The sequence below is a fragment of the Felis catus genome, chromosome B2 (genome assembly GCF_018350175.1).
Source record: "Felis catus isolate Fca126 chromosome B2, F.catus_Fca126_mat1.0, whole genome shotgun sequence".
NCBI classification, from domain to species: Eukaryota; Metazoa; Chordata; class Mammalia; order Carnivora; family Felidae; genus Felis; species Felis catus.
The window spans coordinates 133373260-133400691 of record NC_058372.1 but is presented as its reverse complement, the minus strand read 5'-3'; the positions used below and the strand labels follow the sequence as shown (position 1 = coordinate 133400691).

The 27432-nt window shown below is 43.5% G+C and overlaps 1 protein-coding gene across 10 annotated transcripts in view; it reads right to left on the bottom strand.

Annotated features, from left to right (window-relative positions):
• The window catches only part of SASH1 (SAM and SH3 domain containing 1), a 337965-nt gene that overhangs the window by 196469 nt on the left and 114064 nt on the right, over positions 1-27432 (bottom strand). For 2 of the 10 annotated variants that reach the window (XM_023254476.2, XM_045058619.1), the window contains exon 1: positions 13-209. The exons of 6 other annotated variants lie outside the window; for them this stretch is intronic. In XM_023254476.2, coding sequence (XP_023110244.1) covers positions 13-132 — 120 coding nt within the window. In that variant the 5' untranslated portion in view covers positions 133-209. Of the gene's footprint in view, positions 1-12; positions 210-27432 lie in introns of those variants that run through there. 2 more of the 10 variants (XM_023254484.2, XM_023254480.2) reach the window with 2 other exon arrangements.

Below are 27432 nucleotides of genomic sequence, written 5' to 3'. Positions count from 1 at the left end.
CAGGTAACTCACCAGGATGCCCATCACGTCGCTCCAGAGCCGGGAGAACGCCTCGGACATGCCGGCGCCCCCCTCGGGCTCGGGCTCGGGCTCGGGCTCCGGCCCCGGGCCGGCTGCTCCCGCGTCCTCCATGGCCGCGTCCCGCGCGCCAGCCGTGCGTCCGGGTCCCCGGGGCGCCCTCGCTCCGCACCAGCGCGCTGCCGGCCCCCCCCCTCCCGCCCCCCGGCGTCGGTCCCCGCCCGCCGCGTCAGCGAGCCGCGCCCCCGCGCCGCATGGCCCCGGCGACCCCGCGGGGGCCCCTCGCAGGCGCCCGCGCCTCGGCTCTAGGTGGCGGCGGGCCGCGCGACTGACAACTCCAGAAACTTTCCCAGCCCGGCTCGGCTCGGCCGCGGGGTAGCGGAAGGCAAAGTCCGCACCACCGAGTTTTACGGCGGGGAACCGCGGCGGCCCCAGCGGCGCCTAAAGCCGCGGCGAAGGCGTTTCTTCCCGCGGCCGGGACCAGCTCGCTAAGGCACGCGACTCATTTCTTCCAGCAAGTCCGGGCAGGGCCCCGCTGGGCTGAGCGCGGCGCCTCGGCGAGCGGCCGGGCGCGCCTCGGGACCCCTCTCTGGAAAATGAGCTCTTCCAGCTCCACATGACTCTCTCCCCTCGACGCTAAAGAAAGCGTTTAGCAACAAAAGGTGCTCTGATGTCAGGCTCTTTGCATGGAAATGAGCCACAGACAGGAGAACAAATCGCCTGTTGAAAGAGCAGCAGCGCTGCGTCTCCCGCCGGCGCAGGCTTCCAGTCGCGCCATGCACGGAAACGTTTTGGGCCACAGGCACTCGAGAAAGTGGATCTTTAAGCGACTGCCGCCGAAAGCGTTCGCGAGGAGTCCGTGTCGCTGCACGATCGATCCGCACCTCGCCCCGCGTGCAGTCAAGCCATCCCAGGAAATGCAACTCTGCCGCTGTCAGCCGAGACTTGCAAAAACAAGTGTGAAAGCTTGGGCACGAGCCATCGTGTGCACCGTTTTTATTATGAGCGGGACGTTTTGGTTCCTGGGTGCCCACCATGCCCTGCATTGCTAGGGGTTTCGGCTGTTTAGGGAAAATGCGCTTTGGGTTTTAATGGTTGCCTTGTAGTGAGAGCATAGGGGAGGGCCAGTTTCGGAGCTAAATGTTATGGTTGTAACCACTGAGGCAACACACACTCCGTGTGTGTGTTTTTCCAAGGACAAGATCCATGACGGGTTTATTTTATAAGGGAAATAGCCCTGTAGAGGTATTTATCCTTTTATGAGTCTTTCTTTAAAACCCACTCAAGAGAATTTTCTCTGGGAGATGACACATCTTATTTGGTGATTGATCCCTTTGTGTAACCGTTAAGAAACCACAAGGAAACTGATCCTACGTTAAAGGGCTGAGAGGTACCAAAAATAATAAATAAATAAATAAATAAATAAATAAATAAATAAATAAATAAATAAATAAAATAAAAGCAGGTGAAATGCTCCAGGAAGAGAGAGCCCTTGCTTGTTTTAGAGGCCTCTCTTGTTTTTGTTTTTCCTTCGGAGTCCACAGAAAAGGAGGGGATAAGAGCGTGTCCTTGAAACGTCCTTGCCACAGCATTAATTACTGGGAGCACCATCCATCCATGCACATGGATGAATAGCCCTTAAGGAACGTTCAAAATTGAAAAAAAAAACTTTTTAAAAAGTAATTACATTTATAAGCGTAATCCCTGATGATAATAGTTTTGAAAGGGAAGAAAAACAATGAGGAAGTGTTCCCTTGAGAGTAAGGAGGCATCACGTTGAAGGGTCAAGAGTGCTGGGCACTGCGTCAGTACGACCAGGCCTGTGCTTTCCTGAACGGATGCAGGAGGTATCCCGGATGTGTGCTCTGAGATGCTGGGAACCCCAATAATTTTAGTTAAAGCAGTGGCGGGCTTTACTAATATCATTATCGCATCGATGGAGACATGAAACAAAGAAAAAAAACCCAACCTTTCAGGGTTGATTTCACTGGTGTATTTGAGAATTTCGATGTATTAGTCACGTGGTAACTTACTCAATTCAAGAAAATACGAACCGTGCGGCGTCTACCAGGAGGCAGCCTGTTCTCCACATAAATACTTTCGGGCAAGTGATGAAGCAAGAAGTCAAGTAATCAGGGTGGCAGGAGCCGGGTTGGGGGAGGACTAAGTCTCCAGCACCAATCATGAGTCTTTCTTCTTGACTCATCAGATGACCTAGGGGCAAAGCATTTAACCTTTCTGTGCTCAGTTTCCCCATCCTAGATGAGGCAAGGCCTTGCTAATTGCTACCCAAGTCCTCAGAGGTGATATTATATTTCAGGGTCATCTAAAGACAGGTACTTTTAAGCAATAACACGTATACACCTATCAATATAATTAAACCTTAGCCCACATTTTGGTGTTTCTAGAAATCAACCTACCCTAGATATTTAAGCTCCTTTTCTCAGCACTCCCTAATAAATGTATGGGGAAATGAGATAACTAACATTGGGGGCGGGGGTAGGGGTGTGTTGACACCCACAATTTTGCTGTCTGTAGAGAAGTAAGAACTTTTGAGGAGTCATTTTCAACTTCTACGACATGAATAATGTTGATGACCCTTTTTAAAATGAAGCTGAACCTCTCTGCCCTCGACTTCATAATGTGTCTCCTCAAAACGAGCCCGATTACTTCTCCCAACTTTGAATCTTTCCTCCTTCAGTTAATGTCAATCTTTGCTTTCAAAAATTTCTTCAGGGGCAGGGCGCCCGGGTGGCTTAGTCGGTTAAGCCTCCGACTCTTGGTTTCGGCTCAGGTCATGAGCTCACAGTTAAGTCAGTTCGAGCCTTGTGTCAGGCTCCACGCTACCAGCACAGAGCCTGCTTGGGATTCCCTCTCCCTCTCTCTCTGCCCCTTCCCTGCTTGCACTGTCTCTGTCTCCCTCAAATAACCTCCAAAAAAAATTCTTTAGGGGCTTTTGAACAAAATGTAAAAGACTGATCATCAACATCATGATCATCGTCATACTATTTCAGATCTGATACAGTACCATTTACTCAGAGCTTTTTATAATATATCCCATGAGGGTGAAAAGGGGCCTGGGAGGTGATCTGGGTAAAATCCCTCCTTTCACGTAAGAAGAAATGGGCTCCAGAGAACTTGAACAATCAGTCCAAGTAAACACAGCTACGTAGCACAGATGACTTGATTACTTTGAAAAATTCTTTTTAATGTTTATTATTTTTGAGAGGGGGGGGGGAAGGGCAGAGAGAGAGGGAGACAAAGAATCCGAAGCAGACTCCAGGCTCTGAGCTGTCAGCACAGAGCCCGATGTGGGGCTTCAACTCACAGGCGGTGAGATCATGACCTGAGCTGAAGTCAGACGCTTAACCGACTGAGCCACCCGGGCGCCCCTGATTGCTTTGAAAAATTCTTCATCTTGGGGCTCCTGGGTGGCCCAGTCAGTTAGGCATCCAGCTTCAGCTCAGGTCACGATCTCACGACTCGTGAGTTGGAGCCCCGCGTCAGGCTCTGTGCTGACAGCTCAGAGCCTGGAGCCCGCTTCGGATTCTTTGTCTCCTTCTCTCTCTGCCCCTCTCCCGGTCACACTCTGTCTCTCTCAAAATAAGTAAGCATTAAAAAAAATTTTTTTTAGGGGCTCCTGCATGGCTCAGTCGGTTAAGTGTCCGACTTCAGCTCTGGCCGCGATCTCATGGTTCGCGAGTTCGAGCCCTGTGTCGGGCTCTGTGCTGACAGCTCAGAGCCTGGAGCCTGCTTCGGATTCTGTGTGTCCCTTTCTCTGCTCTTCCCCTGCTCGTGCTCTGTCTCTCAAAAATAAATGTTTAAAAAAATTGAAGTTCTTCATCTCTATTGTAATATGTTTGCCCTTACAAAGATCTGCAGGGTAGGCAAGTATAGATGTACCACTAAAGATCTGTATACACAAAGTACCCAGGAATCCTACTCACCCCTTCTGTCTTTCTAATTGGAATTGCCATGGTGTTGGGGAGTGAATTCCAAGGAAAGAAAAGGAATTCCAGAAGATTTCCCAGCGATTTAGTGGAGACCCAAAAGTTGATTGTGAAATCAGTTCTGTGGATCCTAATATATATTCATTGCAATGAATGAGGAGTATCAGACTGCATTCATAGAGATTAAATATTGATAATACCTATCTCACTGAGTTATTTTTTAATTTTATTTGAGCGAGAGAGAGAGAGAGAGGAAGCACAAGCAGGGGAGAGGGGCAGAGGGAGAGAGAGAATCTTAAGCAGGCTCCGCACTCAGCCTGGAGCCCAACGTGTGGCTCGATCCCACAACCCTGGGATCATGACCCGAGCTGAAATCAAGAGTCTTAAGTGCCACCCCCGAGAGTGTTATTTCTTGAAAATTAGTCTCAGTCATATTGCTGCACATACAGATGTGTAACACATATATAGAGACAGACATATATATATGAATGTAAATATGGCATGCTGTGTAAAAAGTGGTTCTCACTATGAGTCAGGATTTTAAAAGGTTAAAAGTCACTAGCAATTGTCGGGTGTTGCCTACAGTCTATGTAGGTCATCATTCTGACCTAAGAAAGACAAAGCAGTCATGCCAAAGCTTGGCATTAAAGGTAGAGTTTGGAGTAGAGAGCCCAAATGTAATGGAGTCAGGACAGAGCTGGGCTTGAATTTTCACTCAGGTTTTTATAAGACATTGGGCAAGTTATTTATTTCATCTGGAAAATGGGATAATTCCGCCTATTTAAGATGATGGTTGTAAGGCTATCTGTAGTAACTCAGGCAATAATTCTCTATGAATTAGAACCTTTCCTCCTTTTTTCCTCCCTTTGCTTTTCCTTCCCCTATCCACTCATACCACGAAGGGGTAGCTATCAGCAGGAAATCTCCCCATTCATACCTACATCTTGCATAAAGGAGTAATTCTTAGCCTTTAAATACGGTGGCTGAGGAAAGGACTTGGGAGGTTCCGCGTGGCAGGGTGGGGCGGTGAGGACTGGTCAGCTCTTGTAGTAAAGGTGGTAATAACAGCAATAACAACATCTGTCACTTACTGAAAATGTACTCTAGGTCAGGCAAGGCGCCTGACATCTAAAAAATATTTCAGTTAAACGTTAAATGGAGTTTATGATTTCTCGCCACGATCCACCACCCTGTTCGTTTCATATTTCAGCACTTGTTCATCCACGAATTTGTTCAAGCTACCAAAGTCAAGAGACCTGCTTGAGTCCTTCCCCTCGCTTACCAACAGTCCCGTCTGAACCATGGATAAGGGGTGCCTGGGTGGCTCAGTCAGGTGAGCGTCCCACACTTGATTTCGACTGGGTTCGTGGTCTCATGGTCGTGGGACAGAGCCTCACGTTGGGCTCCGAGCTGACAGCGTGGAGCCTGCTTGGAATTCTCTCTCTGCCCCTCCCCCACTCGCTCGAGCTGGTACATGTGCTCTCTTTCTCTCTTTCGAAATAAATAAACAAACCATGGGTAGGCCTTGTGGATTCTACTTCCTCAATACTTGCCAAACTCATCCACCTCTCTCCATCTCCCCTGCCACTGTCTTAGTCCATCCTACCAGCAATAACAACATCTGTCGATAGTTTACAATATTCTATCTAGATCACTGCTCCTCAACGTGTAGACTGAAGAACAGAAGCCGTGGCATCACCTAGGAACGTGTTGGAAATGCACATTTCCAGGCCCCATCTCAAGCCGACAGAATGAGACAGTCTGGGGGTGGGACCAGCCATCAGTATTTTCACAAGCCTCCCTACCACGACCAATGTGATTGTGATAGCTGCTCACATCCGAGGGCCATTTGGAACCATGGAAATGTCAGACTAAGGAAAAAGAACACATTGCTGAGGAAACGCGAAGTTTTCAAATGCAATATCTCGAAAAACGATACCGGGAGATTGCTTTAAAAACATTAATTGGTTAAAAAAACTGTCACGAGATAAGTGAGTGGCGATCCCCAAATCAGATGCTCAGAGATATTTGGCTTTAAAGGGCAATTAAATACTGGAATTAAAATGTATTATCCATAGAAGAGTACCTGTTTTAGGAACACAGCGTCATGGAAATACTTGGTATTTTTTAAAGACAACGCATATTCTGCAGAGGAGATGTAACATTAAGCAGAGATTAGGTCTGAAAGATTATAAATAGCCCAACTTATTCATTTATTTTTTTATTTTTTATTTTATTTTATTTTTTTTTAATTTTTTTTTTTCAACGTTTTTTATTTTATTTTTGGGACAGAGAGAGACAGAGCATGAACGGGGGAGGGGCAGAGAGAGGGAGACACAGAATCGGAAACAGGCTCCAGGCTCTGAGCCATCAGCCCAGAGCCCGACGTGGGGCTCGAACTCACGGACCGCGAGATCGTGACCTGGCTGAAGTCGGATGCTTAACTGACTGCGCCACCCAGGCGCCCCTTCATTTATTTTTTTAATTGATATTTCATTTTTTTACCATAGTGCCTTCTGAAATTAAGCAATGAAAATAGATAAGCTCATTTCATGTTTGCCTACCATCAGCAACGCTCTCTGGCACTCCAATGCTGGGCATCCCACAGTGCCTTGGGGATCTAACCTCCAGGAGAGATTGCAAAATTACATTTTTCCCTTGATGATCCCACACGTTTTTTTTTTTTCACAAATGCCTGAAAGATGAGCCAACCTGTTTAAAAACCTCTTCGTCTCAAAATATTTGGTAAGAGAGATGAGAAAAGAACTCAGAGAAAACTAAACAGGAATTAAAACAAAGTAAAGACGGACCACAGGCTCGGGAGAGAAGGTAGATAAGCCTAAGGACGATGCAGGGCCATAAATACTTTTCTCTGAAATCTCTTCTTCCACCCTGATAAGCTATGTCACTGGCCTAACCCGTTAGGTTTTCATCTGTGTCGATGCTGTGTAAACACCGAGGTTCTGCCTGGGAATTATCCCGTCAGGCCTACTAGTATTCGAAGGCCATTTGTAATTCCGAAATACGAGGATTCTGAACTATTCAGGGATGCATCTAATGGACAATTCTGCTGGGCTGCCGATAGTGATTTCACAACGTTTAAGGCAAAGAACCAAAAGACTTCAACTCATAAAATTACTTCTGAATTAACATGAGGATAGTGTCCTGTAGAGAGACCCCTGGTGATGTGACAGCAAACTGATACCTCAGAGAGGAGAAAAAGGGAACACGGGGAGGGGATTATCTTTGGAATCATACGCCCTCCTATTTATCTTTTTAGATTAGGAGAGCATAAGGGGGGAAAAAAAGTGCTGATAAGAGACCAGAGATTGTGTTAAATATTTCCAAATTGTGTGAGGAAAGGCTTAAAAGCATACCGGGGAAGTATCGTCCACCAACCAAATTTCTTCGTCAACCTTGTCCATTTTATAAACTTTACCCAATAAGAACACCTATTAGGCTGTCCCGATCGCTTAAACATACTTGCAAAAAAGAATTTTTTCTATTAAATTAAAAATCTCCAGTCAAAACTGTTGCTCTGCTTCTCTGAAGTTCCAAAATATTACGTGCCACAGGACAAAAGATTCTTGTTACTTAATTAATCCCGCTAAGCATAGAGGATTATTACAATCTTATCTGGAAGTGAAGTATGAGCCAGGATGCTTTGGTTGAACAACAACAAAAAATAACTTATGGTCAAAGACACTTGTGTACGGCTATTTAAAAAGGAGGGGGGCACTGAACTGTGACTAACATCCCGGAAAGAAATACATGTTGACTCATTAAAACAAAGGAAAAGTATGATATCCTTTTTACCATTCACTTTTTTACAGAGTCACGTATTTACTGGATAAATTACTTAAGGAACAACCCTGAGTCTTAGGGTTGACTTATTTAGAAACCCTAACAGCCCAAACTGATGCCAACTCTCTATATGCTTCTGCTCTATGCTGTTCTATGTCTTTTGCGAGGAAGTCAACATTTCATATCACAAGGAGCAAGATTTTAACACTAGTAAAATTTATCTGCCGGCTATTAAAACGAAACACTCCCATTCCTGTTCCCAGAAAAGAATAAACAAAAAAACACTCAACTTTCCCTTCGGCTATAAAATTCTATCATTTTAGAATCTTAGAAACATATATCTTCCTTCTCAAGCAATCTGCCCCTCCTCCTTTCCATGTAGAGTAAGTCATATGGTCTCCCCCTCATCATTCAAAGCCATTGTCCTCTCTTGGTTACTTTCTTTCAAATCGCACTTCCTGTGACACACAGAGCCATGGGTGCATGTGCACGCGAACACACACACACACACACACACACACACACACACACACAAAGGCTCAGTTATCTCAGTTCTTCTGAGCTGCCTTACACAATTGAAGATATAAATAAATGAACTTGGTGAAGAACTCATCAAAAGAGGTGATGCCATGGGAATGTCTCAATGAGCTTCTCACATATGGAGATAGAAGTTTGAATGACAGGACACTGGGGTCATGGCTACTTCTTGAAATAGTGCCTTGGTCAAGCTTAGTGAAACAATTCCCTGTTTAGGGAAGCATATAACATGCTCTATGGTTAGTGCTGGCCTGAATGGGTTTGAAATCTAAAAGAAATATTAATATGGGTAAGCAGGCACCAGATTTTCTACACCATTTCCCTCTCAATAAACACAAATATTTTTAAAGAAACAAAAAAAGGATTGTCTAGGCAAAAATTTTCCCTATGCCTTATAAATGAAACAGCTAGGTGCTAGCTACTCTTTATCTAATAAATGTCCTCAAAAATCAGATGATGTTGATTCCGATAGCAAAGAGACACTGAACAAAGGCCACTTGTTCTAGAAATGAGGTCATTTGGACAGTCTATCCATTAAGAAAAAGCCTATTTTGCTTTCAGAGGTCACCTATTAGGGCAGGAAATCCATCGTTCAACCAGTGGACTTAACATCTGGCCTAAGTCTTCTGGGCTGAAATGTCAATTTCCTGGTCTAAATGGAACACACATGAAAGGAAAAAGATGAAAAATACAAATTTACATTTGCCGAAGAATTCTTCAACTGTAGCATGGATTATAAAAATTCTCCAAAACATAGCTACTCTTGAATGATCAAAGCTAGCAAACGAAAACAGTAAAATATCTGTGTGAAAATTTTATTTTTTTCTTTAAGAACTACATAAAGGCAAAATTAAGAGGCTAAAGCTAAATCATAGCAAATCGACCATTCACTGGCAAATCCATAAATAAATCTACTTTAGTCTAGACCAACTCATGACAATTCATGAGGATTCATCCCAGTCTGGACCAGATTTGCTTTTGTATTATGAGAGAGAGAAAGAGGAAAGAGAGAAAGAGAGAGAGAAGGAAGAAAAAGAGAGAGGGAGAGATCGACTCACAAATCAATAAAACTTAAAGAAGAAAAATGAGAGGATTTTTATCCAACATCAGGAAATGATATTTTAAGGCTGGTTAAAAGTATCATGAAACATTTCACATATAATTAATTCTCCTAAATAAATTTATACTACTGTCTGTATTCTTTGAGAATATTGCATAATTTTGACTAGTTTTTCTCATACCAGTTCAAATTAAAGAGATTTTGGTCTGTTATTCAATCAGTCAGTCAGTCATCATGCAACAAATATTGATTGAGTGGCGATTATGTTTGGCATTACGTTGGGTATTAACAAAAGATAGCCCTGGTTTTCAGGAACATCTAATCTTTTTTTTTTTTTGAAAATGAAGTGTTAAACTGTCCAATGTAGGTTTGTTTTATTTATTTATTGTTATTATTATTATTATTTTTTAGAGTTTATTTGGAGAGAGAGAGTGCACGTGCTCACACGTGAGCAGGGGAGGGGCCGAGAGAGAGAGAGGGAGAGAGAGAATCCCAAGCAGGCCCCACACTCAGCAAGGAGCCTGATGTGGGGCTCAGTCTCATGACCGTAAGATCATGACCTGAGCCAAAATCAAGAGTCGGCCACCCAACCGACTGAACCACCCAGTGCCTCAACTTTAATTTATTTAAGTAACCTCTACACCCTAAGTGGGGCTCAAATTCATGACCCTGGGATCAAGAGTCACATGCTCTTCCAACTGGGCCAGCAAGGTGCCCCAGGTTTGTTTTATTGATTATTGGCCATGTGGAGCCTAGAGGGGGGTGAAATTTAAAACAAGACCATTTTTAAGTCATGCTGCTAACCTGGGAAAAAGGTTACAAAATTAATAATGTGGCTACTTTAGCACATGCGTCTTGGTTCCTGCCTGATCCCACACGGCATTTCCAGCTTGATTTTCTGTTCAGATCCAACTTAGAATTATTCGGGGAAGCTCTTATCTATCTTTGTCCACATTCTCTGTATTCTCTGTCTTCTGCTTCTCTGTTTTGTTCAGTCTATTCATTTGTCTGAAATATTCCCCTTTTCTCCCCCCAGCTTTACTGAGATATAACTGACATACAACATTGTGTAAGTTTAAGGTGTGCAATATGTTGATGTGCTACGCTTATATACTGCACTATATCCACCATAACATTAAGCGAACATTTCCATCACCATCATGTCACGTAGTTACCATTTCTTTTTCGTGGTGAGAACATTGAAGATCTACCCTGTTGGCAACTACAGTGGTAGTAACTATAATCATCATGTTGTGTATTAGATCCCCAGAACTTACTTGTCTTGCAAATGAACTTTGTACCCTTCAACCAATATCTCCCCGCTCCCCCATCCCCATGGTAACCACCATTCTACTCTGGTTCTGAGTTTAACTTTTATAGATTCCACATATAAGTGATACCATACAGTATTTGTCTTTCTTTGACGTATTTCACTTAGCACAATGCCCTCGGGGTCCATCTGTGTTGTGACACATGTCAGAATTTCCTTCTTTCTGATGGCTGAATAATAATACTTCATTGTATTTATATTTATTTGTGTCACATCTTTCTATCCATTCATTGGTTGACATACACTTAGGTTGTTTCTATACCTTGACTATTGTGAATAATGCTGCAATGAATGAGTGCAGATATCCCTTTGAGATGTTTTTTTCATTTCCTTTGGATATATACCCAGAAGTGGAATTGCTGGATCATACGGTAATTCTATTTTTTAAATTAAATTTTATTTATTTATTTATTTATTTATTTATTTAGAGAGAAAGCATGTGCATGCGAGCACATGGAGGAGGCACAGAGAGAGAGAGAGAGAGGGAGAGAGAGAATCCCAAGTGGGTTCCATACTGTCAGCATGGAGCTCAATGGGGTCTTGAACTCATGACCCACAAGATCATGACCTGAGCCAAAACCAAGAGTCGAAACGCTTAACCAATTGAGCCACCCAGGTGCCCTGGCAACTCTGTAATATTTCAAAAAATCTCCATACTGTTTTCCATAATGGTTGTAATAATTTACGTTCCCACCAACAGTACACAAGGATTCTTTTTTCTCAAATATCTTTATTTTTTGAAAGACCCATAGGATATGATGGTTAGTAAAAAAAAAAAAATGATACCCATTGACATAAAAGAGAATGGAAAAGTGAGAAAGACAGAACTTGGAGAACATCAGCATTCAAGAGAATGTCACAGGGAAATGACACAATGTCTGAGTGATAATGGTCCCAGAGGAGGAGAATCATGATGCACCATGTCATGGCAGGTGGGAATTACAGAAAAAAGCCATCAGCAGTGTCCAACATGATGGAAAAGTCAACCAACAGTATACTCATTTGGGAGGTTACTGATAATCTTACTTGGCCAGTGCAATTTCAGCATCAGGGGAAGGAGTAGAAGCTATATTGCAGGGGACTGAAGAATGATGAAGAAAAATGGAAAAGAAAAATGATAATCAGAGGGGATCACAAGGTCCGAAGAAAGATTTTTAAAGATGTGAGCAAATTTGTAAGTTAAGTGGAAAAGAACTAGTAGAGAAGGAGAGGTTGCTAGGGCGCCTGGGTGGCACAGTCGGTTAAGCGTCCGACTTCAGCCAGGTCATGATCTCGCAGTCTGGGAGTTCGAGCCCCGCGTCAGGCTCTGGGCTGATGGCTCAGAGCCTGGAGCCTGTTTCCGATTCTGTGTCTCCCTCTCTCTCTGCCCCTCCCCCGTTCATGCTCTGTCTCTCTCTGTCCCAAAAATAAATAAACGTTGAAAAAAAATTTTTTAAAATAAAAAAAAAAGGAGAGGTTGCAACTTTACAGAGTACCTCTAAAATAAGATCCCAGAGGAAATGATGGCGATGATATTACAATTTAGATTTTTGAGAAACTGCTGTTGTGGGTTTCTCTCATTTTGAGGCCAAATAGACTACCTCTTTCTTGAAAACACATTGCGTCCAGCCAATGACACAACAAAACTGATCTAAGCACTCTATGTAACAATTACATTCTAAGTCACATTTCCCCGATAGACCACCTTCAGTGGATTTTAGGGTTTTCATAAGCTTTTATGAAGACATTTTAGATATTTCAGTTCAACAAATATTTATGAAATGTGTACTGTGTACTCAGCATTGGGAATAGGAAAATAAGTCACAGATCCTGATCTTGGTCAGCTTCGTCTAGTGAGGGAGACAGACACAGAAACAAATATTCTCAACCCAGCGTGATAAAAGAACGCCCAGGTCCTTTGTAAACCGAGAGACTAGATAGCCACTGCAGCCTGGACTCATCATGGAAGCTACCCTGTAGAAGGCTTTGTCTGAGTTAACAATTCTTGAAGGAAGAGTCAGAATTTGCTAGCTGTATAGGCTCTAAGTTGGTTTCAGGCTACGAGAACAACCAGAACAAAGGTACAAAGACATAAAATAACAGTATGTGTTAGAGGAACTTGAAACTGTTTTAAGAAACGTTGGTGAGGGGCATCTGGGTGGCTCAGTCAGTTAAGGATCAGACTCTTGATTTTTGGCTTGGGTCATGACGTGCTCGGGTCATGGTCTGTGCTCTTGGGCTCCGGGCTGACAGCGTGGAGCCTGCTTGGGATTCTCTCTTTCCCTCTCTCTCTCTGCCCTTCCTCCACTCACACAGGCTCTCTCCCTCCCTCTCTCTCTCCCAAATTAAATAATCATTAAAAACAAAAGAAATGCTGGTGAGAGAATGGCTGGATCCAAATCTCAGGGCATACGGGTGGTGGGTCCCAGTGCACCTCATACGCTGTATGCTAAAGAGGTTAGTCTTAATGTTCTGGAAGAGGTCATTCTTGGTATTTTGATGCTTCCTAATTTCTTTTATGGGATGGTAGCCTTCCTTTTACTTTCAGAGTGCGCCATGAACTGCCGAGAGCCCCTGGGCCGGGTAGGTAATTACACAGCCTGTGATAACAGGGTACACGTGAAACACCATGGGCACATTAGGGAGGGAGCGAAATTTAGAACACTTCATTAATGTGCAGGTCGCACCTGCCCAAAGGCCATGCTGAGTTTTTTCTTTTCCTTTCCAATATTAGTATATGGGCCACCCCCCTTGATACTTTCTAACAGCACTACCAATCAGCTGATCTCGTCCCACATCTCTCCACCAAGTCTGTGATCTGAAGTTGTTCACAATCTCCCTGGCTTTCTGAGTCCTTAACTCTAAAATGAGCTATCTGGGGTCTCTTCCATTTGTAACATCCTGTGATGCCAAAGGGGGGTGTTTAGATACAGAAATGGGCTTAGGGAATAAGGTCTAAGGCAGTCACGAGGTGCTAAAAGCCTGGGGAGCAGGCAAATGCCTTTCCTGCCTCATGGAAGTCCTTTATACAGTGCACGGGTTATGGCATCTGGAAGATAACCTGTATAAGAAATGGCCAGTATATGCATTCTTCATGAGACTAGAGGGTTCCTCCATTTTCTATCTAGAAATCAAACAGGTCTTCGTGAAGGTGGCAAGCAGTGTGAATGGATATGAAGAAAATTATCACTGTAAGTTCCTGTAAGATTCAGAAATTTGCTCGGATGCATCACAATCCATAAAAGTGTTTATATCCTCTAACCCAGTATTCAGGTTTCTGGGAACTTAGTCTGGCAAATTATTGGGGAAAAAATGAGAAGCTCTGTGCTCAGAGAATTATTATCACATTTGTATAATGCTGAAAATTTGGAAAGAAGCTTCATATTCCACAAGAGAAGAATAGTCAAATAAATGATGCTATGGAAAGAATAATACTCACTGGTTAAAATGTTAATATAAAGAACATATAACAGCGTGGGAAAATATCCTTTGTATAAGACACTTCACTCTGAGAAATTAGGAGTGCCTATGTACAGAAATGAGAAGAAAACGTGCAAATAGCCTATGCCATTGTTTCAACGATAGTAGGAGATCAATAAATAGTTTTTGAACGAATAAATGAACGTAAAAGGAGAACTGGGAATGCACGGGCATGGTGGGATTTTGAATTACATTACCACTGAGAAGTTCTCTATGCTGTTACTCTGTAGTCTGATGATAAACACAGAGTTAATAGCTAACATTTTAAATGTTTACCGTGGGGCGCCTGGATGGCTCAGTTATTAAGCATCTGACTCTGGCTCAGGTCATGATCTCATGGCTCATGAGTTTGAGTCCTACTTCCCGTGAGCTCGAGCCTGCTTTGGGTGAGTCCCACTTCTCTCTCCCTCCCTCTCTCTCTGCCCCTCCCTCACTTGTGCCTTCTCACTCTCTGTCAAAAAAAAAAAATCAAACGTATCCTGTGTCTGGACGCTACCCTATATATTACATATTTTGAAACACTCGCTACTCATCCATCACCTTCCAAAACGTGCCTGCTACTTTTCCTCCTCCAGATTCAAGCCTTCATGGAGCCACATTCGATGCCGGTCAACACAACTGTGCTCCAGTGGTCTGGCAAATGAATGACTGAATGCCTCAGTGACAGAGAGTGGCAGAGACTGCCCATGATATTAGCGCCTTAGACCACAAGGTCTCCAGTGTGACACCTGGGCAGGAATTCTCAGTACTCAGAAGCTTAGACTTCTAGATTCTCTATGTAAATAATTGCAAAAAATCAGAAGGATTCAGCTTCTGAAGCTGAACGCCTAAGATTTCTTCTCAAAACCCAGTCTCAGAAAGTATAACTTTTTACATTACTTATGATAATTCTTGAATGCCTCACTGTTCAAGGATGGAATGTGCTGAGAAAGGTTTACATATTGTCGCATTTCCAAAAAGGAATAGGAATGTCTTATGGCAAATTTTTAAGGAATGGAATCTGAACAGATGCAGCCTCCAATAAAAGCAAGTGGGAGCTGTTGGGAGTCACGCTTGAGAAAGGTTTTCTTAATATTTCCTCAAAGCTTCTTAATAATAACAAATATTCAGAAACCACCTCTTTTGATCCACCCACAGTGTTTAATTTTCCTGGCTTTGCAGGTATCATGATAAACGTGGTGTCCCAGATTAACAAGAGGTCTTTATTGGACTGAATTTTATCATTGGCTTATGCATGGCTGGGGTTTTTAGAGGCCACTGGAGTTGCTTGTCCGTATCCAAGAGAAGTATTTAGCCTTTGGTCAGCAACACAAGCAATTTCACCCTTGATTTTTCTTGGATACAGAGCCTACCTTCTTTACTATTCATCTCAGCTTTTCCATGGAGAGACACTATTTTTGAAGTTGCTCTGTGCCTTTGGCTATTTCTCCCGATTCCTTCCCTTGCTGGCTGACTCTCAGAATGGAGTTCAGTCAGCCAGGTGCCATATCTGATCACCATTATATTCCTAGAGGCACAAATGGCAGTGTTTTTAAGCACAGCCATCTCGGGGCGTTGTATTTCAGTAGCTCGTGTGAATAAAGAGCCTCACTTTGATCTTTCAAGCACGCGTATATACTCAAGATGCACACCTCTTCCCATAATTCTATAATCCCTGCCTGTGCAGGAGCCTGGGCACTTCAGGAAAGCAATAATAAATGCTACTTGAATCGTCCCAAATATGGTGCAAGTTTCTCCCAGAAATATTTATAACCTATGAAGGAAAACCAGCAAAACATTTCATAAACCAATGGTGTCCCATGCCGCTCATGCTCTTGGTCTATAAAATAAAATGCCTAACTTTCAGTGCCTGTGAGAAGAAACACTGAGAGTCCAAATGCACACTGCCCAGCATTCCCTGAGAGCTTTCTTCTAATCAGAGATGCATTCTGGGCAAGCCAATTAATCTGGGCACCATGCCCTGAAGTGGGCTGTGTGCTGCTCGATGTTAATAACAGCATGACATATATCTATGCCCTGTACCCACTTAATTTGTCCCTGGCTGAAATACATGAACTTTTATTTGTGCTATTATCATCATATCCTGTCTAGACTGAAAACAGCTACAGAACGGCTCCCTTCATATTCAGTGAATTAAAAATAAAAAGGCCCGTCCGTCTGCTCTGCCTTGCTTCCATCAGGGACTCTGGTGGATTTCCACTCGGCCTCTCCCGCCTAAAATGGGAGAAACAGAGGGAAGACCATGGAAGCTGCTTCCACCTGGAAAAACCTAGATAAGGGTGAAATTATGGCAAATGGTAAACAAGGTGCTGTGACTCCAGTAAGAGTGTATTTTAAGTAAATCGCTTGAGAAAAACAATGAAAGTTTTAAATCAAGCTAGGCAGAAGTAATACTCGGACTCTATTTTTTTTAACGTTTATTTATTTTTGAGAGACAGAGAGAGACAGAGCACAAGTGGGGCAGGGGCAGAGAGAGAGGGAGACACAGAATCCGAAGCAGGATCCGGGCTCTGAGCCATCAGCACAGAGCTGACGCGGGGCTCAACCTGAGCTGAAATCGGATGTTTCACTGACTGAGCCACCCAGGTGCCCCTTATTCGGACTCTATTTTGATTCCAGTTTGAAAACACTGGTGTGCCAGGAAGTCAGCGAACAAAAGGATTCCTGTATCCTCAGGGTTGCGAAGGGGCAGAATCTATTGGTCCCTAGCGCAAGGATTCCGGAAGGCAGAAATGTTCAGAGGTATGGCAGGTTTTCTTATTCCTGAGATTTTGACAGGCCAAGAAAGTTCCCATGACTAAGCTTTGAAATAGTTTGAAATGATACAAAGGTGACCAATCAATGCATCAGAAAAACAAAAACCAAAACCAACCTGCCCAGGTAAGGGTTCACCCAATGATCAAGAGTCAGAGTGGAGCACACAGGCTTTGGCTTCAGACCTACCAAGTTCAACTTTTAGCAAGGATTCTCCAAGCCTCACTTCCTTGAGTTATAAAATAGGGCTAAAGAACAATGATACAAAAAATAAAATAAAATACGGTTAACGATAGTATCTCTGACGTGTGTTGTCCAAAGGAATAAATGAGCTAGTTTGTAAAGAACCTGACACTATGCATGGCACATAATAAATTCTCAATAATAATAATACTAATAATATGAGCTAGGTTTATTATTATTACACTTAGCACAATACTTATCACAGAGGGACCTCTGAATGAATAACAGGGGTTATTAAAATTTTCATTTCAATTCTGTTTAACATTAATGATAAATAGTAGCCCACTTAATCCCTTGAATGTTTGCAGATCATTAACCGGTTTTTTTTTTAATCCATCTATACTATTGTTCATTAATGGACTTGGGGCTTGGGAAAGAATAAGGTATTAGAAATGTATCTTCTCTTTCTTGTCCCTCCTCTTGAGCTAAGGACACAGTAATCGTGTTGGGAGAAGCGAAGAAGAAAATAAAAAGACATCTATTTCCAAAATTTGTTTGAGGGCCTAAACTGAAAATATATGCCATTGATTAGGGAGAAATGACCATGAATATCTTGGAAATAACCCCTAGACTCAGCCGCAAAACAATATACTCAAGTGGGCTCAGTAAATTCCTCATTACCATATAAATTGTTTTCAAGTCTGATCTAATAGGATATGATTAATAATTGGGATTTATTTTCTTCCAACGAGCTGAATAATTGAAGGGAACCCAATATGGCATAAAAGACCGTTTCCAAACTGATCAAGTGTTTTCTGCTTTGTTTTGTGTGAGCAAAAATAGTCTAATTAGTGTGCAGGGTCCTCAAGGATGCTGCATGAGGAAGTACGTGGCTGTGGTCTTGGCATCGTGTGGGTTCACCACAGGACGTGGGACTGTATCGACGCCATATGGCTTCTAAAATGAGAATAGCACAAGTTAAGGCTGCAAGGGGACGGGACTTCTGCTTCTGTGTTGTTTATACTCTGAGTAGAATATCTGGTAGGCTCCAAGGACTGCCTGAACTCCTTCCCAGCCGTTTCCACTTCCTCCCTAGACCATTCCTGAGAAGCACTAGCTCGTTTCTGGCGTAAATGTAACGCAACCTGAACTGCTTATGAAAATCTGGACAGGAAAACACTGAGCTTACGCTAAAGGTGATTTTCAGAGGAACAAGGTTTCCTTGTGCAGATTGTCCAACATACAGAGCTATGCAACGGAGAGGGAAGGGCTGGCTGGTTAAGGGAAATAAAACCAGCAAAATACGGCCTTGGATTAGGAGTTAACACAACGTGCTCTGGCCCGTTGACACAATTAGAGCTCTCACTTCTCCACCAGAAGGGGCAGGTAGGGGTTTTTAAATTCTGCTCTCCACCCTAAACCCGGCACGCAGCTGCACGCGCACAGCCCCCATGGCCCTTGTCGAGTAGAAGCGACATTGAAATGACACCCCATCTGCTCTACACATGTCAGTGAGCTCGTGCCACCTGTTGAGGGATTGTAGGGACAGTAGAAGGGGAAAGAGTTTCGACATAGGTTTATCTATTTATACAAACAAAGAGCCACTTCATTCAATGTTCTCCCTCTACCTCCACCCTCTAGTTCCCTTCTTTGCCAGAAATCTTTCGAATAGCTTTGCAGTGGTATTCTGCACCCAGAAGAGAGTTAGTTGTGTTTAAATACCACGTCCCAAGAAGCACAGCCCATTGAAAAGATGCACTATACTTCACACGGTAGACAAAACAACGGCTTTAGGTTATGCTCGAACCGTCCTCCCCGGGCATTCACAAAAAAACATGAAGACAAACCACAGCCAAGAGGTTTTACATCTGAGCTAAAGGTGAATTTTCTCCGGGTGAATCTAAGACACTGGATGGTTGTAGAGGAGTCTATGAAAGTTCATTCCAAAGATCCGGACCTTAGGAGAGCATGTCAGAATCAGGATGCCATGTCTGCTTATGTGAGCCTCCACCCAGCCTTCGCTGATGCAGTTTCTCGACACAATATCCAAGCCCAACTTGGAGGTTTGGCTCAAAAGTTCCCCTGCCACTAATTCCCATGCCCTGGGAATTACCACCCTCTCCTCCAGTGTGAGCCTCCTCCTCCTTCTTCATGATCCCAGAGAAGTATCCTGCAAACCTCACACTCATAGGACTTAGCACATTGCATTTCAAGTGTTCGTTTCATTTCACTGTTATCTTGTTAGACTTGAGCTGCCTGAGGGCAGGAGCTCCTGGTCTTTCTTCCTTGTTATTCTTAGTGCCTAGCACAGTGCTCTGATATAAAAGATTCTCAATGATGAGTGATACTAATAGTCAACACTTAAGGAGTACTCCTATATACCAGTCACTGTTCTCAGCACGTTAGTAATAGTACCCATCTCCTGAAGGTGTTAGAAGCAACTTAAATAAAGAATATAAAGCCACATCCATCACAATCCTGGACTTCAAGATGTATTATAAAGCTGTAGTCATCAAGACAGTACGGTACTGGCACAAGAACAGACACTCAGATCAATGGAACAGAACAGAGAACTCAGAAATGGACCCACAAACGTACGGCCAACTCATCTTTGACAAAGCAGGAAAGAATATCCAATGGAATAAAGACAGTCTCTTCAGCAAGTGGTGCTGGGAAAACTGGACAGTGGCATGCAGAAGAATGAACCTGGACCACTTTCTTACACAGACACAAAAATAAACTCAACATGGATGAAAGACCTAAATGTAAGACAGGAAGCCATCAAAATCCTCGAGGAGAAAGCAGGCAAGAACCTCTTTGATCTTGCCCACAGCAACTTCTTACTCAACATGTCTCTGGAGGCAAGGGAAACAAAAGCAAAAATGAACTATTGGGACCTCATAAAAATAAAAACTTCTGCACAGCAAAGGAAACAATCAGCCAAATTAAAAGGCAACCGATAGAATGGGAGAAGATATTTGCAAATGACATATCAGATAAAGGGTTAGTATCCAAATTCTATAAAGAACTTATCAAACTCAACACCCAAAAATCAAATAATCCAGTGAAGAAATGGGCAAAAGACATGAATCGACACTTCTCCAAAGAAGACATCCAGATGGCCAACTGACACATAAAAAAATGCTCCACATCATTCATCATCAAGGAAATACATATCAAAACCACAATGAGATACCACCTCACACCTGTCAGAATGGCGAACATTAACAGCTCAGGCAACAACAGATGTTGGCGAGGATGTGGAGACAGGATGTCTTTTGCACTGCTGGTGGGAATGCAAACTGGGGCAGCCACTCTGGAAAACAGTATGGAGGTTCCTCAAAAAATTAAGAATAGAACTACCCTATGACTCAGTAATTGCACTACTAGGTGTCTATCCAAGGGATACATACAGGTATGCTCTTTCGAAGAGGCACATGCACCCCAATGTTTATAGCAGCACTGTCGACAGTAGCCAAAATATGGAAAGAGCCCAAATGTCCACCGATAGATGAATGGATAAAGAAGATGTGGTATACACACACACACACACACACACACACACACACACACACACACACAGTGGAGTATTACTCGGCAATCAAAAAGAATGAAATCTTGCCATTTGCAACTACGTGGATGGAACTGGAGGGTATTATGCTAAGTGAAATTAGTCGGTCAGAGAAAGACAAATGTCATATGACTTTACTCATATGAGGACTTTAATTTACAAAACAGATGAGCATAAGGGAAGGGAAACAAAAATAATATAAAAACAGGGAGGGGGACAAAACATAAGAGACTCTTAAATATGGAGAACAAACAGAGGGTTGCTGGAGGGGTGGTGGGAGGGGGGATGGGCCAAATGGATAAGGGGCACTAAGGAATCTACTCCTGAAATCATTGTTGCACTGTATGCTAACTAACTTGCATGTAAATTTTTAAAAAAATTAATTAAAAAAATTAAGTTCAGTAAATTGAAGAGAAAAAAAGAATATAAAGCCACATAAATGGTCAACAAGGTAGCTCATCTTATTTCATGCATTACATAATTTAATTCTCAGAACATATTTTTTTAAGCAATGGATTATATATTTTTTTTCATTTTAAAGATAAGGAAATGGATATTTATAAAAGTTAAAAAACTTGCCTAAGGTCACTTACTCAGCTTAAAGTCCCAGAGCAGAGTTTTGGTTTGTTTTAATATCACCCTCACAGTTTTGACAACCAAGTACTGTCTACAATATTGCTTCTTTTTCTTCCAAGTCCCATTTGTGGAGATATAATTTACACGTAGTGAAGTTCATGCTTTTGACTGAGTTTTTACAGTCACCTAACCACCGCCGCGATCAAGATATTGGAAGTGTTGAATCACTCTACTGTACATCTGAAACTAATACTACACTGTAGGTGAGCTAACTGGAATCTAAAGAAAAACTTAGAAAAATATATAGGACAGTTTCATCACGCAAAGAATGAAGTGCTTAACCCCTTCCCCTCATCCCAGGCTCCGGAAAACACTGATCTGACCTCTGTCCTTGCTGTTTCGCCTTTTCCAAAATGTCACATAAGCGGGATCATGCAGCATGTAGCCTTTGGAGTCTAGATCCCTCCACTTGGCGTTTCGCGTTTGTGAAGCGTTGGGGATCCATTCGTGTTGCCACACGTTATCAGTAGTTGTATCTTATTGCCAAGTGGTATTCCACTGTATGGATGTACCACAGTGTACTCATTAACCAGTTGAAGTGTGTTTGGGCATTTCCTGGTTTTTGTTGATGATGAACAAAAGTCCTTATAAACATTCACGGGCAGGTGTTGGGTGAACATAGGTTTTCGTGTCACTCGGGTAAAGACCTAAGAGTGCGATTGCTGGATAGCATGAAAAATTTATAAGAAATTGCCAAATTGCTTTTCTGAAGCGGCTGTACCATTTTGCATTCGAACCAGCAATGTGTGACAGTCCCCTTGATGCAGTCTTGTAAGTACTTAGGATTGCCAGGTTGTTTTCAGACATCCAATAGATATCTAGAGGTATCTCAATGTGTGTGTGTGTGTGTGTGTGTGTGTGTGTGTGTGTGTTTAAGTTTCTTTACTTATCTCAAGGGAGAGAGAGAGAGAGCATGAGCAGGGGAGGGGCAGAGAGAGACGGAATCCCAAGCAGGTTCTGAACTGCCAGCGTGGAGCCCAACTCAGGGCTCAAAGCCACTAATGGTGAGATCAAACCCACTAGCCCAACTCAGGGCTCAAAGCCACTAATGGAGAGATCATGATCTGAGCCGAAGTCCGGAGTCACAGGCTTGACCGACTGAGCCACCCTGGCGTCCCTGTGTATGTTTAATCCCATGAGGGATCCAAAACTCCGACAGACTTCTCTACATCTCCCATCGAGTGGTGCCTTGAACACAGTATTTCCTCACCGAGTAGCCAATCCTGTTCTCCCTTGTCCAAGAAAGAAACAGTGCCTGTGGATTTAGAGCCCTGACCCGCCCAGGAGGTTGGTAAAGGTCACCTGCCCAGTATTTACAGTGGAGAACCATACCTTAAGTCATTTAATGCGAGGGTGGAGGAACTGGTCTTTTCCCTACAGCATTATGAGTCCCCCTCTGCCAATGGCATGAGGATAATTGCCTGTCTTCTGACAGCTCCAGCCTGAGGTACAAGCTCTGGCTGTCCCGAGGAATGATCATTTGCCAGTCTGTTCTGGAAAGTGGCCAGGGTCATTTTAGGAGCAATTTAGGGCCAGGACCAGTGGGTGGATGGGGGTGGAGGCCGCAAATTTGCAACACTAGTATAACTGAGATCAACTGCGGGCTCGTTTCTGATCCTAGAGTGGATATGCTGGTGCGGGAAAGCCCCCCGCGTGACCCTCAGTTCCGCAGGTCTATAAGCAAAGGCTTTTCTGCAACCCACGGAGGGAAAGGCCCGCAGACCACGGCTCCACCCTTGCCGCGGCAAAGGCAGGAGGATCTTATAAAGTCCACCTCAGGGGATTTTGCGCTTTTACCCTATCACTTGTTCTCAATTATAATAACCTTCAGTTGTCAGCCAAAAGTCCATATTCTCTCTTTTCCATTTGGCATAACCACAAGCACCCGACATTTCTGTCGGGGCCACAGAGAAGAGAATCCTCCAGACTGTAAAGGAAAAACAAAAGCAAAAGCAAAAGCAAAAACAAAAACAAAAACAACCATTTTCTAGATACGAGGAAATGGAGACCAAGAAAGACAAACAGAAAATATTTTTAAAAAGCTACCAAGCGGGGCATCTGGGTGGCTCGGTCAGTTAAGCATCTGACTTCAGCTCAGGTCCCGATCTCATGGTTCGAGCCCCGCATCGGGCTCTGTGCTGACAGTTCGGAGCCTGGACCCTGCTTTGGATTCTGTGTCTCCCTCTCTGTGCCCCTCCCCCACTTGCTCTCTCTCTCTCTCTCTCTCTCTCTCTCTCTCTCAAAAATAAATTTAAAAAAAACATTAATTTTTTTTTAAAGCTAGCAAGTTAAAAAAAATTTTTTAAAAGGTACCAAGTCTCTAGCAAACAACTGGTCCAAGAAAATACAAGAAATGGTTTTTTGCTCAGCGCCTATAACAGATAAATTCTCAGAAATGCCATATTGTTAGCCATTATTATACACTTTTACTTTTTTACAATTTTTTTATTGTGGTAAAATGCCATTATTATATTTTGTATGAGCTGTAACACACGTGTGTGTAAACGATGCATATGGGCGTACATTTGTGCACACATACACACACGCATATGCAACAGTAGAGAGAGAGAGAGAGAGAGAGAGAGAGAGAGAGAAATGTAGAGGGACCCAGAGATCAGGAACCCAGAGAGAAAGATAGAGTCAGATACATACAGCAGAGATAGAGAATAAAAGACTGTGAGGACACTTTGGTGTCCACCTTGCTTATCCCCAGGAGACATCTCTGAGCCTTCAGGCTGTGTCTTTTCTTTGTTTCCTATCCTCACATTATCATAGAAGTTCTGGGATCATGGCTTCTCTTCAGTGCTCTGCACATCTTGAACATTCAGAGGCAACTGGGTTATTTCAGGGAAAATGAAATAAAATATACTTGGTGCATAAACATTCATAGAAAAGTCATCAAACCCTGAGCCAAGAGACTCAAATTCTACTAGCCAGCAAATGAGAGAGAGAGAGAGAGAGAGAGAGAGAGAGAGAGAAAGCCAAGTTAAGTTGATTAAGGGACTGAGCGTAAATTGTAAGAAACTAATTCAGGAAAGGACTGCCCATTGACAGCTTGTGGGAGATGACAGATCATTCTAGTAGGGCTGGATTCTCCACACAAACCATACACCATCCTTTGAAGCCTGAAATCAACAAGGTGTGGAAGGGCAGTAAATACAATAGGATGTATGAAGCAGTGAGGCACCCATGGAACCTGGTTCATAATTACCCCCTTCCTGGAGGATGCCATTATTTAATGGGTTTGGCAGCTCATTATACAGTAAGCTTTTTCAGGGCAGGGCTCCCAGCTTCCTCTCCAGTTGCCTATGAGGGTTGTGCTCAAGATGTGGCACATAGCCAGTTCCCTGGGGCACTCAAGGACAGCTAAGAGGTATTGTCACCACATATGTTTAAAAATAGTGAAGTCGGGTCACCTCACCGCGTATCTATTTGAGCACACTGCATAAAGTGTGGGTAGTCCCTGGAGGTACTAAGTCCCGTGGCCGGAGGAAAGTTCTCCCAATATTTGGGTGCAACTGGTTTCTGAGACTCAGTGGGCTGACCGCTGAGACTCAGCGGGGTGCTGTTGAATGAACTCAGACCAGCCCCATGTGGCCTGCTTTCTGGAGAGTAAAACATAAGCCATAAGGCAGGGGCATCATAATCGTAATTCAAAGGCCACTTTCAATGGTGATGCCCATTATTCAGGCACTAGAGAGAACCCAGATTAAAATATGTCCCTTGTCCCACTTTTATATATTAAGCCAGTAGTACTTTTTTTTCATTCTTTCTTCCTTTCTTCCTCTTTCTTTTTCTTTCTTTCTTTCTCTTTCTTTCTTCTTCTTTCTTTCTTTCTTTCTTTCTTTCTTTCTTTCTTTCTTTCTTTCTTTTTGAGAGAGAGAGAGAGAGAGAAGCAGCACAATCTGGGGAGGGGTAGAGAGAGGAGACAGAATTCATCTGAAGCAGACTCCCGGCTCTGTGAGCGCAGAGCCTGACATGGGGCTTGAATTCACGAACTGTGAGATCATGACCCGAGCCTAAGTTGGACACTTAACCGAGCCACCCAGGAGCCCCTACACCAGTGGTTCTTAAACTTTGTTCCACCCCAGAAACTTCTGGAAGGTTCCCAGAGTGTCTGAATCAGTCCGTCTGGGCTGGGCCTGAGAATTTGCATTTCTAACGAGTTTCCAGGTAGTGTGCCGCAGGGTTGGGAACTACAATTTGAGAACTACAACGATGGCATCAGGACACCTGGGTGGCTCAGTCGGTTAAGCGTCTGACTTCAAAGCTCAGGTCATGATCTCATGGTCTGTGGGTTCAAGCTCCACATGGGACTCTGCACTGACAGCTCAGAGCCTGGAGCCTGCTTTGGATTCTCTGTCTCCTTCTTTCTCTGCTCCTCCCCTGCTCATGCTGTGTCTCTCTCAAAAATAAATAAAAGTTAAAAAAAAATTTTTTTAAGAAGAACTACAGCATCAGCATTGGCTTAGATAACATTTCCGACTTCTTTTCCTTTAAACTTGACCCCTGAGGGAACCTTCAGAGTTCAGACACTACTGAATGATTCTATAGTATAAGAAAATAGTCCACAGTGAAATCAACAACGTTTCACTTTTACAGAGGTCAGACTTCTGGCAACTTTAAGGACGTGGAACATAGTTGCAGACTCAGAAGCAAGATAAATAGGTTTTTTCAATTGTTAAATGAGGACTATGACAAAGTTACCTTACTCTATAATGGGTAACAGTGTAAAGACCCCTTTAGGTCCGAAGGTAAATAAGCCAATACACTGGGAAAGCTGAGACGCACTTGTTGCCGGATAATGGCGAAAGAAACGTGAAGGCAGAAGCATCAGACGATATTATCTGTATAAACAAACTGTCTGATCTGACCTGGTCGTGGCTTCTGAGATCATCATTACATTACAAGCAAAATACAGTAATTGATTTTCATAAGATTCAGGCTCCTCTTACAGCAACTCCCTCCCACTCCTGCCCAAGGGCCAAATAATACGAAAAGGCCAATAAGGAATTTTTTCCTGGATGTGGGAGTGTAAAAAGACTTGGTGCACGATAATTACCAGCTGGAAGAAGTGGTTTTGAGGGGGCTGCTGGGTGATGTGTTCTACAGCCTCGCTCTCAGAGGGACTGGAGGGATGGGAAAGAAAAATCTACCCCTGACTCAGCCCTAGGGGACTTGTCTTGTGTGTCCAGGTAGAGGACGCTGTGAACATGGAGGGAAAAGACTACTTTTGTAAACCAGACGAAGAGTTGTAAATACTAGTGGGGAGGGACTGTTCTCGGATGTCAGTGACATCGGAGACTCCCTGGAGAAAACCAACAGCTGCTTTTGAAAGGACCCCAAGTTTTGGAAGCAGAAAACACCAGCAACAGAGGAATGGCAGCGATGACGTTGACCACCAAGGATAGGCTTCCCAGGATCCAGCTAGAGGTGGGAACTTGGGGCTTGGAGGCCAGGGAAGCTTGTGGGTCAGGGCTCGTGTTGGTTCATCTCCATCCACCCCCCTAGATCCATCTCTGACGTGTCCCCGGGGAGGCTGATGTCTACAGACGGTGACCTGACTCCCTGGTTCTCTGGCTTCCTCCGGGTTGGGTCAATGGTTCAGGATAAGATTGGGGAAGGAGAGAAGTAAGGCAGGGTACTCATGTCTGTCCTGACCTTTGCCCTACTCCCGCCAGGATTTGGGCAGTTGCTACGTTCCTCTAAGCCTGGGGCTCCGTACAGGTGACCCTATTTCCGGGGTCATGGTTCTTCATTGAACAACTGTTGGCTCCAATTTTCCCTTCAAGCCTAGAGGTGGCAAAAGCTTCCTGCTGGTGCTAGTGTCTGGAGCGTCACTAGAACATTCCTTGTTCTTTATTCCTGCCCATACCTCTGTGAAAGAGTGCCCTCATTCAGTTCTTGTCAAACCCTTTGAGTCAGCCTCCTATCTGCTGCCTGGACTCTGGCCGGAATAAAGATCAAGGTCAAAGCTTTCACTAATTGCACGTGAACTTTGATGAGCTCCAGATTGTAAACTCAGGAGCAAATGGAATCATCAACTTTCCTTGGGAACCATGTAGCAGTATATAATGGAGGTAACGGACTTGAGGAAGTAAGTCTTAGCTCAGGAATGTCAACGAGAAAA